This window comes from Triturus cristatus, chromosome 1_2 (genome assembly GCF_964204655.1).
Source record: "Triturus cristatus chromosome 1_2, aTriCri1.1, whole genome shotgun sequence".
Classification (NCBI taxonomy): Eukaryota; Metazoa; Chordata; class Amphibia; order Caudata; family Salamandridae; genus Triturus; species Triturus cristatus.
In genome coordinates, this window is record NC_140580.1 from 267,293,337 (window position 1) to 267,310,704 (window position 17,368).

General features: G+C 46.5%; 1 protein-coding gene across 43 annotated transcripts in view; it reads right to left on the reverse strand.

Moving 5' to 3' along the window:
• SORBS1 (sorbin and SH3 domain containing 1) overlaps nucleotides 1-17,368 on the reverse strand; it is a 1,103,390-nt gene that overhangs the window by 527,910 nt on the left and 558,112 nt on the right. For 40 of the 43 annotated variants that reach the window (XM_085603602.1, XM_085603630.1, XM_085603622.1 and 37 more), the window contains one exon: nucleotides 11,820-11,888. The exons of the other annotated variants lie outside the window; for them this stretch is intronic. In XM_085603602.1, the coding sequence (XP_085459728.1) occupies nucleotides 11,820-11,888 (69 nt within the window). The remainder of the gene's footprint in view (nucleotides 1-11,819; nucleotides 11,889-17,368) is intronic. 43 annotated transcript variants of the gene reach the window in all.

Consider the following 17,368-nt stretch of genomic DNA (forward strand, 5'->3'; position numbering starts at 1 on the left):
TTAGCTATCTTTTATGTTTGGCCCCATCAATTCCCAGTGCGTCCTTTAGAATATGGCGATTAAAAACAGACTCTTCAGTAGTCCAAACCCTATGCCACAGGAGAACAGGCTGTATCTTAATCACATCCTCAAGGTATGGCAGGCCCAATTCTGTATGACAGATAAATGTTGACGTACTCTCTGGTACTGCCAAAAGATACCTGAGGAAGATGTTTTCTGCCACTTGGAGTGAGTTAACTTTAGCGCATCCCCAGATTCCTGCTCCATAAATGGCAATCGCTCCACATGTTGCTCTATATATGCATAACAGTTCCCCTGGAGAGCGTCTACCCAGTTTCCTGCTAAAATGTGTTAAAGCCATCAGTGATTTACTGAATAGCAGCCTTCTTGCTTTGATAGCCCTGCTCCAAGAGCCTGACTGATCAAATAGGATCCCTAGGTAAGAAAAAGTATTAGTATTCTCTAATGCCTTGGTATTGATAAAAATTGTGTTTTTCTTTTTATTTGCCCCAATCCCACATTTCATAGAGATCATTTTTGAACAATTAATTGTGAGGCCCAAATTTGTCATAAATTTTGTAAAGGAAGTTACTACCCTTTGAAGACCAATGGGCGTACGGGCCATCAGGACCGCATCATCTGCATAAAGAAGTGCAGGGATGGGGCGTGTAGCTACCAATGGCAAATCCCTGCACTCCTTGATTAAAGTACTTTCAAGATCATTTATATATAACGTAAATAGGAATGGGGCAAGGACACAGCCTTGCCGCACTCCTCTCGAAACTCTAAAGTGATTAGTGCAATCACCCCGCTGTCCAAAACGGACCCTCGCCTTTGCCCCTGAATATAGCTGCCTTAAAAAAGAAATTATAGAGTTGTCCACCCCCAGCCCTTCTAAAATTACCCAAAGCTTTTCGTGGACTACGCAATCAAATGCTGATGTTAAATCAACAAAAGTTAAAAACAGCCTTTCCCTTTTGGCTTTAGTATATTTGGCTAAAAGAATATGTAGGTTTAGACCCTGATCAATTGTCCCAAGGCCCTTACGAAAGCCGTATTGCAAGTTGCTTGAAATGGAGTGCTCCTCCACCCACAATTGTAGTCTATCTAAAACCACACGTCCTATTATCTTGACTGTAGAATCTAATAATGAAATTGGGCGATAACAAGCTAGATTCGCCCTATCGCCCTTTTAAAAAATAGGAACGATAATGGATTCAAACCAAGACGATAAAAACCCCCTGGAACAACAGGCATTAAAAAGTTGCATTAAGAGTGGTCCCCATAATTCCATATTGTTTTTGAACAGGTCAACCAGAATACCATCCGGGCCCAGCCCCACGTTAACCTCGCTCAAAGTAAGATCCAATCTAGAGTTTTGGAAAATGGGTGAAAACTCCGGAGCGGCCTCATACACTAAAGTTCCCTGATTGTCAAATATTTGGTTGGTATAGAGCTTGAGAGTAATGGGAAACCCACTCTGACTCAGAGATGGCAATAACTATGGTGGCTTTAGGTTTGTCAGCGAAAAAAGGCGCGTTAACCACCTTCCAAAATGCAGCAGAATCGCGGTCAATCGAGGCCTCATGTAAGGCATTCCAAGCTTCCTCTTTTAGCTGATTCTTCCTTACAGTTAATACCCTCTTGTAATTCCTTCTAGCTTCCCTAATAAGGTCCTGATCCTTCACTCTGGCCTTTAATGCATGTTTAAGTTTAGTGTAGGCCTTAGTGCAAATGGAGTCAAACCACCCTTCACGGTGGTTATCATTCCTTTTAGCGTTTACCCAGAGAATTTCTTTAATTTGGGTTGAAATTACCAAAAAATTCTCTATAATTTCTGGTTGAGAGGAGTTTTCATCGAGGCAGGCATGGAACGTATTTTTACACCTCTTTAATTATTTGGTAACAAATTCCTCTGGGTTCACTTTCATCCACTTCAGTGCGTATCCATTTTGCCTGCTCAAAGTGATATTCTTCAAAACTGCGCGGATCTGCCTTTTGTATTAAAATCTTGATTAAACACCATAATATCAATACTTAACGGAAAATGATAGCTTAAAGCGATATGATGAGTAATAAAATTCTTAACACAGGGGGAATGTCTGCTAGATATCAAAATGTAGTCTATTATTGAAAAGACACCTCGTCTATTAAAAGTTGGACTAAATGGGACCTCAGGTAAACATAGGTTATTAGCAAACCCCATATCACAAGAAAATGCGATGTCATTGAGTAGGACTCCATGTGCTGTATGAGAGAAATGCGAAAGGCTAGTGTCTTCCCCGTATGTTATCCCACAGAAGCCCTTATCACCTTTTTGACATGAAAAGCAGTTAAAATCCCCTCCCCAAATAACAAAAACATCTTTGGATATCTGTGTTTGCAGGTTGATCACATCTCTACTCAAAATTCTAAATGTTTCCTCCCATGTTTCCGAGGAAGCGTTGTTATAAAAATTCAGTATTATCACACAGGATGCCTAATCTACATGCATATTAACAATTTGATAGTATCTATTACTAACAACTAGTTCAATTTTCCTTGTATTTAGATGGTTGGAAATGTAGGTACAAAGTCCCCCTTTTGCTCTACCATAAATAGACCTATTTGCTGGGGTGTGAAACGTTTTAAAGCTACACATATGGATTGGCTCTTCCACCCAAGTTTCCTGCAAACTTAATATCTCGTAATTGCTCACATAATCCACCCATACTTTATTGGTCACTTTTGTTTTCAAACCAGCCACATACCAAAACATAATCTGGCATTTAACATTCCTCCCTTTGCTACCAGTCTTTCCCCCAATTCCCTCAACAAGCGATGGTATGAATTCATTATGGGGCATGGGGGTATGTTCCAAGGCATCCACCTTCTCTATGTTAATGGCGTCAGCTGCTTCTATGTTTACCAATGTCACTTGGCGTGGTTGTTCTACTTTTGTGACACTGGGACTCGTTATTAAGGTGCCCTTAATGCCCCAATCCTCCAAGCCTCTAGTTGTTATGCCTTGAATAGAGTCCTCTAGACTCAGTCAATCCACTTCTTTGAGGTGGTTGAGTCTATCGAAACGGTTTTGGGTAGGAATATTAAACTGTCTCCTATAGAGCGGGGTGAGATTTTCCCAGTTAGACCTAGGATTATTCCTGTTTGGGAATTGGTAAAAGTATCCTAGAGGAACAGCATTAACATGTGAGCCTCCCATAAAATCATCTCCAATTCTATTCAATATCAGTCTCACTAGATTTGGAGGTTTAAATGACAACACAACACAGTCCCCTTGGAGTTTTTTTTGGCCCTCTTCCTAGCCATCCCACTCTCCTTGCCATCTTAAACTCATCAAATAAATTCTCAGTTAAACCTGTCCTGGTGCTGAGCCACTGTAAGGACTTATTCCTTAAATTCTCCCAAGATTCTACCGTCTCATCTGCTAATGTGAGTATGTTAACTAACACCACTACATACGGTGTAACAGCTGGCGGTAAATCTAGGTATGTAATGTGTTGCGTCCCCTGAGTCATGGTCGCACAATTTGTATTTACTAAAGGTGGAATAAGTGTAGGCTTGATCACAACTGGTGTAATAGCGGATAGGTGTACCTCAGTATTAGCAAGAGGGGTTTGTTGAGTAATGGCAGGGGGCACATATTTAGGGGCGTTATGTGTACCTATAACAGAACCAGTGTAGTTTGACTTGGTACTATTATTATGGTGGTCATCATTAATAATGTGACAAGGCAAACGCATTCTGTCAGGTACTGATGACTGAAGTATATCCAAACATTTGACTAAGGTTGCCTCCATAGTGCCTATTCTAGTTCTCAAACTACATTAACTTTCTCTGATCAATGTATCAGGAGCATCCAGCTTTACTTTTAACTTCCCTACCTCACTCTGAGTGCGCCTATTTGAGCCAATTATTGATTTTTCCCAATTTTCAGGTTTAGTAGCTGGAGTGGACTTTACCCTTTTAGGGGCCCTTTTGGGAGTCTTAGGAGAGAGCCTTTCAGTTGAAGGGCCCGAGACCTCGGGGTGCTAGGGCAATTATCCGGATTCCTAGCGCGCTTATTCGGTGGTTGATGTGGTGCATCGTACTCCTGCTCACTGCCTGACAATGACAAGTGGTCAGAAATATTCACCACACAGCCATTTGTACCCAGAGTACTTCTCTGAACCTCATGTGAATTAGAACTAGCTATCACTGTAGCGCTCTCATCCGCCCCGGGTTTTAAAGCCTCCCTCTTCAACCGTAGTGATCTGCCGTTCTATGGCACCTACAGCTCCAGTGAGATAGTTAAGTAGAGACTGGCGGGAATGCTCCCGTGATTTAGCTAACTTCTTATTCTGGGTACTCGTTATTTTTCTCTTCCCCATGCTAAATGTATCACATACAGATCACTAATATCAAAGAAAAAATATAATACCAAAAACTTTTACAGAAAGCAACAATGGAAGATAGAAGTAGCTGTAGTCATTATTTTTTCGGAAGACTTAATGCCCTTCGAAAGCTCCCTTAAAAAATAAATAACATCAGAGCATGAACCCTGCTTAATTCGAAGTCAATAGGAAATGACTACAAAGTTCTTTTCCATATGCCGTGTTACTAACAGAAATGTCACCAAGTCACAGTACCTTGCTACGAGGATAAGGACGACAGAGCTGTGGCCCGGCCCAGCCTCTGTCAGTCTATGACGGGCTAAGACGGGCCCGTCTTGGCCCGGTCTTCGCCCGTGACGAGCCCACGCGCGTCCCGCGTCGCGTGACCACCGTGCTGCCTTTCAAGCCCCTCCAGGGGCTCCGGATAAAGTGCTTCCGTGCGTTGGGCTGAGGGCTGGACAACAAAGTGCAGGGTCAAACAGAAACGGTCTCCCCAAAGGACTCTATAGCTGCACCCACCACAATTTTCAATGTAAACATGGAACTTTTGAAAGCATCCATCAAGACATTCTCTTCACCAATTGACCTAGACCTGCAAATGTCCTTCGAAGTAGAACAACCAATATCTGCTCAGGATAGTGAGTAAAGAGTTCAACAGCTACACCTGCTTCTGAAGGAACTATTCACACATAGGACTGTTTTCCACAGTGCATTTTAGGATCTTCCTGGAGCAGGAACAGGACTGATTTTCATGTAATTCTTCCCTGCCTGCTGTAGTGAGACAATGAGCAAAATAATCAATGGATTGCAATGTCACTCGGAGTAAGTACCAGATTATTTCATGCATCCCACCTATCACTTTTTAGTTTTTCTTAGTGAGACACCTTCTGGGCAAATAAATGGGTCCACCAGCTCACTGTGCCATATGATTCAAAATGCGCCTCACTGATGAGTGCTGACAAGATTAATACAAGCATTTCACTGATGACTTTGTTGCTTTCTTAGTGAGACACAATGAATGCAAAGACATGCCCCACGGCTCACTGTGGCATTGGGTTCCAGCCACACCTCACAAACAAGGCTGAAACTGGTATGGGGTGGCCCATGTGTCGATTCAGCGGGCCTGGCTGTATGAGTTGGACCATGTCTTTGGGGGCAGGGCCAAGACTGATCTGCATATGGTTGGTTCCTTTCTATAATACAACAGACAACCTAAACAATGGCAAGCTACAGAGACCAGGGAAATTACCAGTGACTGGGAATAAGTCAAGCTTTCCATCCATGTATTTTGTGCTGTGTATTTGTTTCTGTGGGCCTTGAGCAGGTATTACCACTCCTGTCACAAGTGCGCTCCACAGATGTAAGTAGTACAGCCATTGTTCCTGGGCTAACTGATGAAGGTGGTGCTGACGCTGCCACAATGGGTTATACACCCTGGTTCACGTAAACCAGTGTTCTTCAAAGTCGGTCCTGCAGGGCAGGATTCATGCCGAGATAACTACATTTATCTAAACGGGGATATGCCTAAAATGTGGCGTGCATCCAGCCCTCCAGGACCGACTTCAGAAAACCCTGATGTAAACTCTGCTCCTGTCACACTCATTCTTTACACTAGATCCACTTATTTGTTATGCTGTCTCCTTGTTTGTTCATAGACACTGCTATGGGATTGTTTCTGAACAAATGTACTTCCACTGTCTTCTTCACTGTACTGTTTTAATCGCCCCAATGCTGGTGGTGTCACTGTTTCTTTCCTGTTGGGATTTAAGAGGGGCTCGCCAGCTGACTCCAGTGCAGTATATGCTGAAGCTGAGTAACTGAGGTGTGTAGGGGGTGCCAGGTCATAATGGTAACTGTCAGCACAGGCACACACAGAACCTCGAAAGTCGAAGAGCGAAGTCTGAACTAAGTTGCCAGTCTGCTTTAGCGGTATTGCAAAGCTTGTACTGCCCCTAGTTTTGGTGGGAAGTCACCTTCACATTACAGGCTTGGGTACTCGTGCACTTGTGTGAAGAGAATCCCTCCCTGATACCTCAGTTCCAAATGCTGCACCCTAAAGCCAAATTACATACAACCCCCCCCCCCCCCCCCCCCACCCCCACCACCAAGAACTCTTTCTGCAACCACTTCTGGGGTGATACTTCAGCCTTTGGTCCGCATTTGACTTTGGTGTTGCATCTGTTTATAACATTGCACCTGTTTGCGATACAGCGAAGGTCTTCATACTGTAGGCCGCGCCCCTGTAGGGGTGTTTCATCCTCTCCAGGTTGTGCCCAGGGGAGGGGTGTGAAGTTCTGGGGTCTCTTTTGAATAGCAGACTTTACTTACCGCACTATGTGAATGCAGAAGTGCAGTGTGCAGCAATATATACAATGTGCCACTAAGGGATCAGAGGGTCAGCATGTGTGGTGCTTTGGAACAATTACCCCAACGGAGCAGGGGTGTGGTTGCGAGATGCATGAGCTTTTTTTATTTTATTAGCATCTGGAGAAGGAAGAGGTGTAGTATGTAGCGCTATATAAAAATGAGATGTTAATTGTGAGAAGCAGGCTTGGTATATGATGTACACTTATGTAAGTAGGCACCATGCCCGAATCTAGACAACCCTTATGGTGATTTTAGTGGTCTTAGATAACTTTAGAAAGCTCTCTAAGCTGTGGAGAGCAGCCTTCAGGCTTAGTCCAGAAGGAGTGTAAAGCAGATTGTTCTACCAGAGCATGTTCTACCAGAGCATAATCTCATAGGTACAGATTAAGTGAAAAAGAACCACACAGTGTATTTATAAAAATATGTATTTATTATAAGATACTCACTAACACATACAGATATCTCCTAGCTAGAGATATACACAATGCACACAATACTTTTCAGTAGGAACAGGTAAGTAGCACGAAATACACAGTGGTCATCAGAGGGAGACAAAACTATATACTAAAATAGTGATATGCAAACCATGATTCGAGTCAAGACTGTACCCAGAAGATGCAGAAGTGCTGGGGACCCAAGGAACAACCCAAGGTGAGTGTCTACGAACCCCACGGAGGTTATGTGCAGTGTGGGAACACGGCCGCGTTCTCAATACAAGTCAACGGGTACGTCGCGGTTGCAATTTTAAAGAAGAAGGACCCATCCCAGTGGACCCTGAAGAAACTCCGTGGAGGACAGAAGGTTGGAGAGCCACCCCACCCGTGGATACCCTAGGAACCAGGATACCTACACCAGGGAAGCCTGGTGCATAGGTGGGAAGTGGCGTTGGAAACGGCAGTCAAACTCAATGGGAGACTTCATGAAGATGCCGCTGCTGGAGAAGGTGAAAGTGTATGGTGGAACGCACAAGTGGATTCGAGATGTGAAAAACCTGCAAGCAGAGGGGACAGAGTCAAAGCCGCTCAGGGGTGACCAGGAGGCATGGAAGACGAATGCCCTCCGATGTCAGAGGTTGCAGGAGAGATGACGGTGACCTTGGAGCTGCAGCTGTGAGGACCAGGCGACGCTGTGGAACACCAGGAGCTGTTCATGAGCTGTCCCACGTCAGATGCCGAAAGTTGAGGCGTTGGTGTCCGTCGGGAGCACCAACAAGCCTTGGCAACTTCAAACAACGTGGAAAGTGAAGAAGGTGCAGTGTTGGGACCACTAAGGCCCAGGTGACTCACCACAAGCAGGGAAGTCAGGCCGGCCCCTGAGCAAGCAGGAGAGGCTGCAGCAGTCAAAGAAGACCCTCAAGAGAACCCACAGGCCGAAGGGAATGAAGTCACAAGAGGACCTCGAGCAGCTCACCAAAGATGCAGGCCCACGGTGCAAGCAATGGACAAAGATCTTGGTTGGTCACAGGAAATGTTTGAGGTTGGGGCTACTTGGAGCCCGAAGATCTTGATGGAAGAAAGCCAACAAGCCTTTGCAACAGCAAGTCGACGCGGTGCACAGGGGTTCGGTTCCTGCGGCTCGGACAATGGATACGGGCCTCAAACTTGGTGAGAGGAGAGGGCAGGCCTCGAGGGAAGTAAAGAACCACCCCCTGTGTTGCTGAGCCTTTCATAATCTGTGGGAGCCCAGGATCAGCAGACTGGTCAGCTCAGCTGCGATGTCTACAGATGCAGGGAAGTGACTCCTTCACTTCAAAGGAGATTCCTTAAGGTGTCTTAGATATCCACAGGCCTTGGAAGGTTCTTGTATGGAGCACAGGCACGGACGTTGCAGTAGACGAGCAGGGCGACGAGATCAGGAGCAGCAGGAGTCTTCACGGTTGCACCGTTGATGCCTAGAGCGAAGTCCAGAGTGCCCAGACGGTCGAAGAAGAAGTGGTGTCTTGAAATTAATCTTGCCCCACAAGAAATCTAGGGACCCACCCTCAGGTAGGCCCTTAAGTACCCTAGGAAAAGGGTTGGGATGATTCAGGGTTCCCTCCCAGGGGAGGGGTCGGACAGTGGGGAGGATACTCCTAAGTCCTTTGTCCAGTTTCGCACCAGAGCGGAAGCCAACGGCTCCCTGAGCTGGTTTGAACTGGACTATGCAAGGAGTGCACCAAATGTGCCCTTCAAGCAGACTGAGTGACGCTGGCAAGCCCTTCCACCCGGTCCCAATACACTAAACCCTGTCTGGGAGGTGGTCACACCTCCTTGTGACAGGATACCTATTGTTCTGCCTTCCCCTGCTCAAGCTTGGCTCAGCAGGTAGGAGGGCAGAATCGTGTCTCTGGTCGGCAGCAGCTATGTGGTGCTGTCCAGGTCTAGAAGACTGATTCAAGGAGCACTGAGGGCCTCCTGGAGGAGCTTTACAGTGCATGGAATCATACCCCAGGGGGTATGATTCCAACATGTTTGATATCAAACATGATAGGGTTCGTTACAGCCAGTTTAGAGAGGGTGATAGCGTAAGGATGCATGGCCACTCTACGTCTCGTAATGGCTGATGCACTTACAACAGGGGAGAATGAACTCCGAGATTGTAGGAGTGTCCTGCTCATGCAGGGGCACCCTTACACTTATAACCTACCATCCTGCCTTCAAGATTGAAAGGCCTGCCTTAGGGGTGACTTATAGGTTTTAAGTGAGTGACCTCAGATATAGGGAAACCTATATCTGTTGTGTAAGTGGTGCTAGCACCAGCTTACACAGGCTGCAATGGCAGGCCTGTAGTTACAGTTTGAGTGGCCTCCCATGGGTGGCATAACACATGCTTCAGCCCATGGGGGACCTGGTGTACCTATGTCCTGGGTACCTCAGTACCATATACTAGGGACTGATAAGGGTACACCAGTGTCCAATCTGGGATGTACCTAAGTACTTACCATACCAATTTAGGGGAGAAAGCACAGCGACTGGGGTCCTGATTAGCAGGATCCCAGTCAGACTAGTCAGAAACAGCATAGCACCAGGCACAAAGTGGGGGTGACCATAAAAGCAGATCCTACTTTCCTACGTTAATATATTATCAATTAGAGACATAGACCGCTGAAGGAAGAGGACAGCACGTGCACTCTTGTATTTTTAAACCATCTGATGCATACACCGCATTGAAAAAGCAGAAGTGCATCGTAAAACACAAACCTGTTTTTACAAAGAGCCGGGGGGGCAGCATGATTTAATAAGACCAGCTCCTTCCTGCCCTTCTTGTCCCGCTCTTCCCTTCTACTGCACAAATTCAGTGTTGGAAAGAAGTGGGCAACATTTTGTTCAGAGGGGCTTGACATCAAAAAGTTGAAGAGCTCTGCAATGTAGGCGACGCCTTGCTAGATTACCTCCTTTAGAGGCACATTGTATAAGTGTTTGTTGCCCTGATGGAGTAATGTGTCATACGTTGATGTATCTGTTCTACTGAATGAGTGGGGGTTGTCAATGTACAGAACTGTGTCCGCAAGTTGAAATATCTCGTTAAATCTTCAGCATAAAGGGCTAAAGCTCTGTTAATCTAAATTTAAGGTGTTTTCAGAACGAACTGAGACTGTAAAAATACAAAAACATGTGCTAATGGAAGTTCTCTCTCTACTTTATTTACATGATTGTTAAAGCCTCCTCTAGTCAGGTCCAAGAATGGAGCTGTGGAGACTTCGGGAGCTCGTCTCCCTGGGAGCAGGGACGGGGCCTCTTCCACACCCGGGCGAGCCGCACATCCCCAGGGGTGGACTTCGAGTCAGTGAGAGGAGTGAAGGCACAGGGGAGGGGTGACTGGACATGCTGGAGGGGGCAATGCGGGGGAGGGGAGGAGTGAGTGGAGGAGAAACCAGAGGGATCATGAAAGAGCTGAAGGAACAAGCAAAACTAAGAGACGCGGTTGGATAAGATACTGACATGAGCGGCCGAGAGGTTAAATGAGATGGGGCAAATGGAGTGAAAACAGGGCACTGAACATTTGGGGCAAGACAGGGAGCAACAGAGGAGAAAGGACTGCCAGGAAAACAGGGAAATGAGATGACAGAGAAATGGGAGGAGAGAAGGCGTGGGGCAGCATTAGGCTATGGCCCTGCTGAAACAACAGTTTGCAGACACAGCCAACCCTCCCGATTCAGGCGGGAGACTACCGATTTCCAGGCTAGTCTCCCGCATCCCGATTCCTGCAAGCAAAAGCCCGATTCCTCGGGGTTTCACCTGACAGGGCTTGGTATTGTGTAACGTGCTAATTCTTCCAGCAAGTCAGAGTGGCGATGCGGGGGCTCTAGAAGGTGTGACAAACCAACAAAGCCTCATTAACAAGCGAATGGTCTTTTAAACACCTGTGAAGTACTCGCGGCGGCTCGGGAAGCTGTTTCAGCCAGGGCTGCCACACACGAGGGGGGGGGGGGGGGGGGGGGGGGAGGCGACGGGTTGGTATATGCAATGTCAGCAACCTGCCACACTTATATCACCCTCTCTTTGCCTGGCATTGCGCTCCATGCTTCTGAAAGGTAAGAAACAAACGTGCATTTGCGTTTCAAATGTCCGATTCTGCAGCAACATACTTCCAAGGCCCATACATGACAGTAACCCGATTCAACGCCCCATTCTCCCGATTTTTAAAAACAAATCTCCCTCTTCTGAAATGTTGACATGTATGAGTTTGTGATATTGTATATCTGAATTTCAACAGCAATCCTATTTCAAGCTTATTGTGCTGGACACGGTATTTACAGTAGTCGACAGAGGAGAGTCGCTTCAGATCCCCCAAACACCCCAATGTCTCAAGAAGGCAACCGGTGCATGGGATTGCTTCACGCGAGAGCATACCGACAACACGCAGTGCCACTCGAAATGCCGTAGCTCGTGACGAGGACGCAGAAGACGCACTAAGACAATAATAAAAGGGCGCCAAACATCATCAGTCCTCAAGAATAACCATTCCGAATGCTGCAGGCAGGAACAGCAACATGCACGGTGGATTACTTAAAAAGTCACACATTGCATTGTAAAGACTACAGTACTACACAAATGGCACCGCTGCGCACAAAATCAAGTAGTGAAGCGGTCCTCCTACCTTTCTCTTGTCCATTGCTGCTTGGTGTCAGTCCATTTACAACTGTGTTTGAAATATTAACATCGTGTTCTGAAAGAGAGGCCGAAGAATGTCTGTAAGTATGATGACACAAAGAGAATGCAATTACACTGCCGCGCTGCCATAAATGGTCACGCACTGCCACGCTCCGCGCGCTGAACGTTCAGCAGGACTCCAGCACGTTTCATTACACCAAATACACACAGGCGTCCGAGGGTTCTGCACGCGCTGCGGGTTGTAATCAATGTATAATGTGACTGCACCCATCTGGTCTGGGGCGGTGGCCATCAACCCTCTATGCAGGGCCGGCGTTAGGGCAGTGCGGATGGTGCTGCCGCACTGGGCGCCAAGTGTCTGTGGAAGCTAAAGGAGAAAGATAAATAAACTGGCATCACCGTGCAAAGGTGGCACTTATATGAGGCTCTGCAGGGCCATCTCAGTGACTCCTTTTGCCGCTGGAGGTCTCTGCTGTGTAACAGCCACAACGCTGAGCAGCACTGCACATGGACGGTGACATGAGGCCGTGTCTGAAAGACTGAGAGTCGGTATCTTGTCCTAGAACTGTGAAGATAAACCCAGCCAGTGTGCCCCCAGTCCCTAGGGCAGAGGTCTTCAAACTTTTGGATGCCGAGACCCCCTTGTCAACATTTTGAGGTGTAAGGACCCCCTCCTGACAAAAATGTCTAAACCTGTAGGCAGGGCTACTGGAATTATGAGGCAGGTGAGGACCAAATTACGCGACAGGCTTGACTAAATTGTGTGGGAAGAAAATGTAAATGATGTTATGTGATGCAGCGTATTTTGGGATAGCATTGCTTCATTATTATGAAAATTAATTTTTTGCACACAGTAACACAGAGGAAAGTTTCCACCCCATCAGTACCTGTTTATAACCAAAATACAGCAATTAACATCAGAAAGATTTCTAGTCAACCTTTTTGAAGGGGCTTCCACTCCGCAGGAATACGTGCTGCCACATTAGAAGCTCACCTGGCCCGGACCGGGAGAAGCAGGGGTCCCTTAAAACCCTGGCGGTTTTGTGCAGAGTTAGGCAGTTTATCCATGCAGCTTTCCTCTCACTCACTCACTCCCTCCCTTCCATCCCTCTCTCCTCTCCCAAACCCGGATCCCTCTCTCACTTTCCAGGCCATTTTCTTTCACCCCTTTTTACAACTTCTGAACTCTCCCTATTCAACCTCTCACTTCACCTTTAATCGCCTCTTGCCATTCTGTCTTTTCACTGCCCTCATCTCGAACAGTCTCTCGCATTTATCTCATGGCCTCTCTGGCCCCGTCAACTTCCGTGCCCCTCAGCACTTCTCATTCACCTCGTCTCTGCATTCAAATTTTTGTCTATTTGTATCTTACACCTCTCCAGTCCCCCCATTCATCTTTCACATCTACCCTTTGTTCTAACAGAAGCACTCACCTTTGGCTCACACTCACTTTTTGCGTGTCCACACTTCTCTTCAGCACTTCACATTTCTCCTCATCCCTGACCTCTTCAATCTAACTCTCTCACTCCCTTGCTGTCCTCTCGCATCGCTCCTCACCAAGCATATGGGTCGGGCCCGTATGCTCCTCTCGGCCTGTGCCAATCTGCTTTTTGTTCCCTAATTCAAGAAGGCATGAGTTGTCTGTCGCGCTGTTTTGGTGCAGGCCGCGCAGTTATGGAACTTGCACCCTCCTTTGCTTTGCTCCACCAAGAATCTATCATCCTTTAGGAAGATATAAAAACCTGGCTCTATGCTCTGTAGGTCACCCCATTTGGCTGGTTCTCCTTCTCCTTCTGTGTGTTTCTCATTGTCCTTCCGGCAGCAGATGGTTATAAGCCTCAGGACATCTTTTGGTAACAGTAGTGCACTACAAATGTAAATAATAATAATAGGGAGAAGCAGGGGAGCCACTAGACCAGAACTTCGGTGGGTGGGGGCTAACACTCCTAGCCACGGCTGGCCCTAACACTGGTTACACACTGTGCAACAGTCTTTTTTGGTGCCCCACCTCCGTTTCCTTCTTCTCCATGAATTCCCTCACTACCACTCACCAACAATGCACTTCATCTCTCTATAGCAGCTTTCTGACAAACATTTCATTTTTTATAGCGCTACTCATATTTTAGTCACACTCATTTCTGTGATCGGCATGGTACATATTCTTTGTAGCAGGCACATTAAAGCACTGTGTGGGTGACAAGAGTGCCCATGTGAGTGCATGGTGAGAGATGCAACAGTGTGAGAGTAGGGTGAGAGGAGTGACTGCAGGGTGAGTGAGGTGGCCGTACGAATTTGAGTGTGGATGCAAGTTCAGAATGGGACGAATGAATGTATGATTACTGATGGGCTTGTTTGAGTGAGTTGCATATTGAGCAGTGAGGGGGACAGGTGAGTGAAGTGTCACATGAGTGCAGGGTGAGTAGTGTCCTCGTGTGACTGCAGGGTGAGGTATAGGGTGAACAGCACAAGTGCATTGTGAGTGCAAAGTGATCACTATGAGTGCAGGGTGAGCAGGTGAATGGTGTGAATGCATGGTAATCAGTGAGAGTGCATTGTGAATGCTGTGAGTGCAGGGTAAGCGTGAAAGAGAAGGGCGAGAATGATGAGTGAGTTGCCTGAATGCAGGGTTTATTCCCAGGCACTTGAAGTAACTCAGCATGTTATTGGAGGCAGCGTAGGGTTTAAGATCTAAGTTAAACTATTGCTATTATGGCATCAATCTGGGATCGAGGGTGGAGGAAATAAATAATGTGCTGATCCTGCAACAAACGTCCAGTCCTATGGTTAGGGTAGCCAGCAGATTATTTTGATGGCCCAGTTGGTACAAAAATAAGCAATCACCTAAAACAGTATTTTAAGCACCTATCTGTGCATAATTTGAACAGCAAATATAAATAGAAAGCACTTTTAATTGCGTTCTAGGGTTGCCGCAATGATCCATGACTGATAATTAAAGAGAACAAAGACAGAAAAGTCACATAACGAATGAATACATACTTTTTTATTTATAAGTCTATTTGGTGTCAAGAGAAGGTCTTTGTAGGCTCTTTAAATAACACATGGCTCGCATTTTTCTTTTCGCAACCCTACTTTATATTCCTTTTTATTAAATGCATTCTCACACTACAGCAGTAAATCTAAAATACAAATGTAAGGAATAGGCAGAGTGAGGACCCAGGGGGTACTGGAAGGGGGGGGGGGGACACTAAGCCTTTGTAACCGGTTCACAAAGGCATGCAAATATGCAAATGGTCTTTAAAGACCTGTGAAAAACTCGGACGGGCGTGCCGGAGATAGACACTGCCCAGCTGAGCCTCCAGCAGCTCGAGTTGCACTGCAGCAGCCTGGGCTGAGACACAGGATGGAGGAAGAGGGGGGCTGAATCCCTTGGGCCTCGGCAGAAGTGTGCTTGGGAATGCGTGACCCCCTTTGCATCGCTCCACGCCCCCCCTGGGGGTCGCGCCCCACAGTTTGAAGACCCCTGCCCAAGGGTGACACCAATCACACTCATACTACGCAAGGAGTCTTGCAATAACACAAGTGCGATACATCCACTCTGCACACACGCACTCGACAAACATATAATATGTCAGTGTAAGGGCTGGGTTGGCACATCCCAGCAGAAAGGTATACAAATAGACTGCACTCTTTGAGTTAGATAAAAAAAAGCATTGGCATAGCCAATAGGTCTCGCCTTTGGGACCTTTTAAGTATTTTGCCATAAAGAAAAAACATATTATTGAAGGGCAAGAGAAGGAGAAAGTAGACAGCTACGGAAGTGGATGCAGTGTCGATACCCGATGGGACCTGAATTTGTTTCATTTGTGGTTTTAGTATACTGCTAGAGATGAAAAACAGAAGAAAAAGAAAGATCAAGTGAATGTGAGCTGAAATAGAGAGGTAAAGGCAGAGAAATGCACAAGGTCTGAGAAGTCAAAGGGACACGGACATAAAGGAGGGAGGGACGAGCATACAGTGAAATGTTCCACGTCCCTGTGGTAGATGAGGAGGAGGGGGCAGATGCAAGAGAGAACAGCTTGAAGCGAGGGATAGGCGGAGCATGTGTTTTCGCACATGGTTCGCATTGAGGTGAGGCATTTGGGGAAACCCTCAAAACTGTGATAACACTGCAAATTCCACAAAATCTAACCAGCTCAATACATTTTGGGAAAATTAACTTTGTAAGCGAAATTTCCCACATGGGCGGGTTACTCACGTTCCTCAAGAATGTTTCTTCCTTCAATGTTTCTATAGTTAAACGTGGCTGTCCGCAGTAAGGTATTGCTTCAATATGCTGTAGTCTGTAGTTAAACTTGCAGCACTGTGCATGGCCAGTCTTTGAAGCGTGTGCCATGAAGGTAGGCATAGCGCACAGGGTCCCTCCCCCACCGGCACTCAGCCAGTGAGAGAAATTAAACAAAAACAAAATGTAGCACACGGCGTGCCTTTCGAATGCAGCAAGGCACTTATTAGAGACCAGCTGACAAGAGGTTTATGCGGCCTGCGAGGATATGCCTACGAATTAGATAAACCCTTAAAGTTAACACAACCAACCCAAAAAGCTTAAATAAATAAAAAGAATATCATGCGAAGCCGGTGCATAAATTACACGAACATCGGGTGCATCGATTAAAAGAACATTGCATTGCATCCGTGAAGTGTGTGCCACGAGGGAAGTGCTAAATTACATTGAAGCAGTGGCCCCTGTGAATCAGCACCATACGAGCGTGCAAGTCACAAATCATCGAAAGAATCCTAAACATAAGCATATTGTTGACCCTGTATTCCAAAAAGAAGGAGGGAGGAGGAAGCTACAGCGGAAGAGATAGAGTGAACGGGGAGGAGGAATTGTCAGCTGCAGCCCCGGAGAAGGAGCAATCATGGCTGCCTGCAGTTGGTGAGGTAAAGAAGAAACTAGTAACAGCAAGGTTAAGCAAGGGCGGGGGGGGGGGGGTATTTTGCACATTAAAACAGCGTTCGGAAAGGCAATAAATTGCTTTACCAGCCTCAATACTCCCCAATTAAATGACAAGCATGCAGACTCAGATAACAAGCAAAAGCGAAAGCACGTGACCCAGGAGGAATGCAGCTGCTAGCCTGCTCGCTCCCGAGAACAAAATGCCATGGGAGTGAACATTTTAAGAAGAGGTAGGACATGCATCTGCCTTTGGTCAATTGCGTGCTTTCATTTTTTGGAAAGCCACACACAAAGGCCAATAGAATGTGACAACCACACGCACAAGCTTCAGAAATCTTTCAGAATGTCTGGAGTGATTCTAAGAGGCCCTCTGCTAGAGCAGCGCATGCGCGCTGTGCTAGGCTCGACCTACAAAGCTCTGCCCAGAACTCTTAATCCTAAAAAAGCGGTCGACAGCCACCACCGCTGGAAGTCAACAAGCAAAGGTATGAACAGTAGTCCCAAGTCCCTACAGAGGACATGCCTGCTGCACCTCCTAGGTCACAGAACAGGTTCTGAACCTTGGCTTAGACAAGAACAGGCCTAGGCCTCAGCACACACACTGAGCTGGAGTGCTT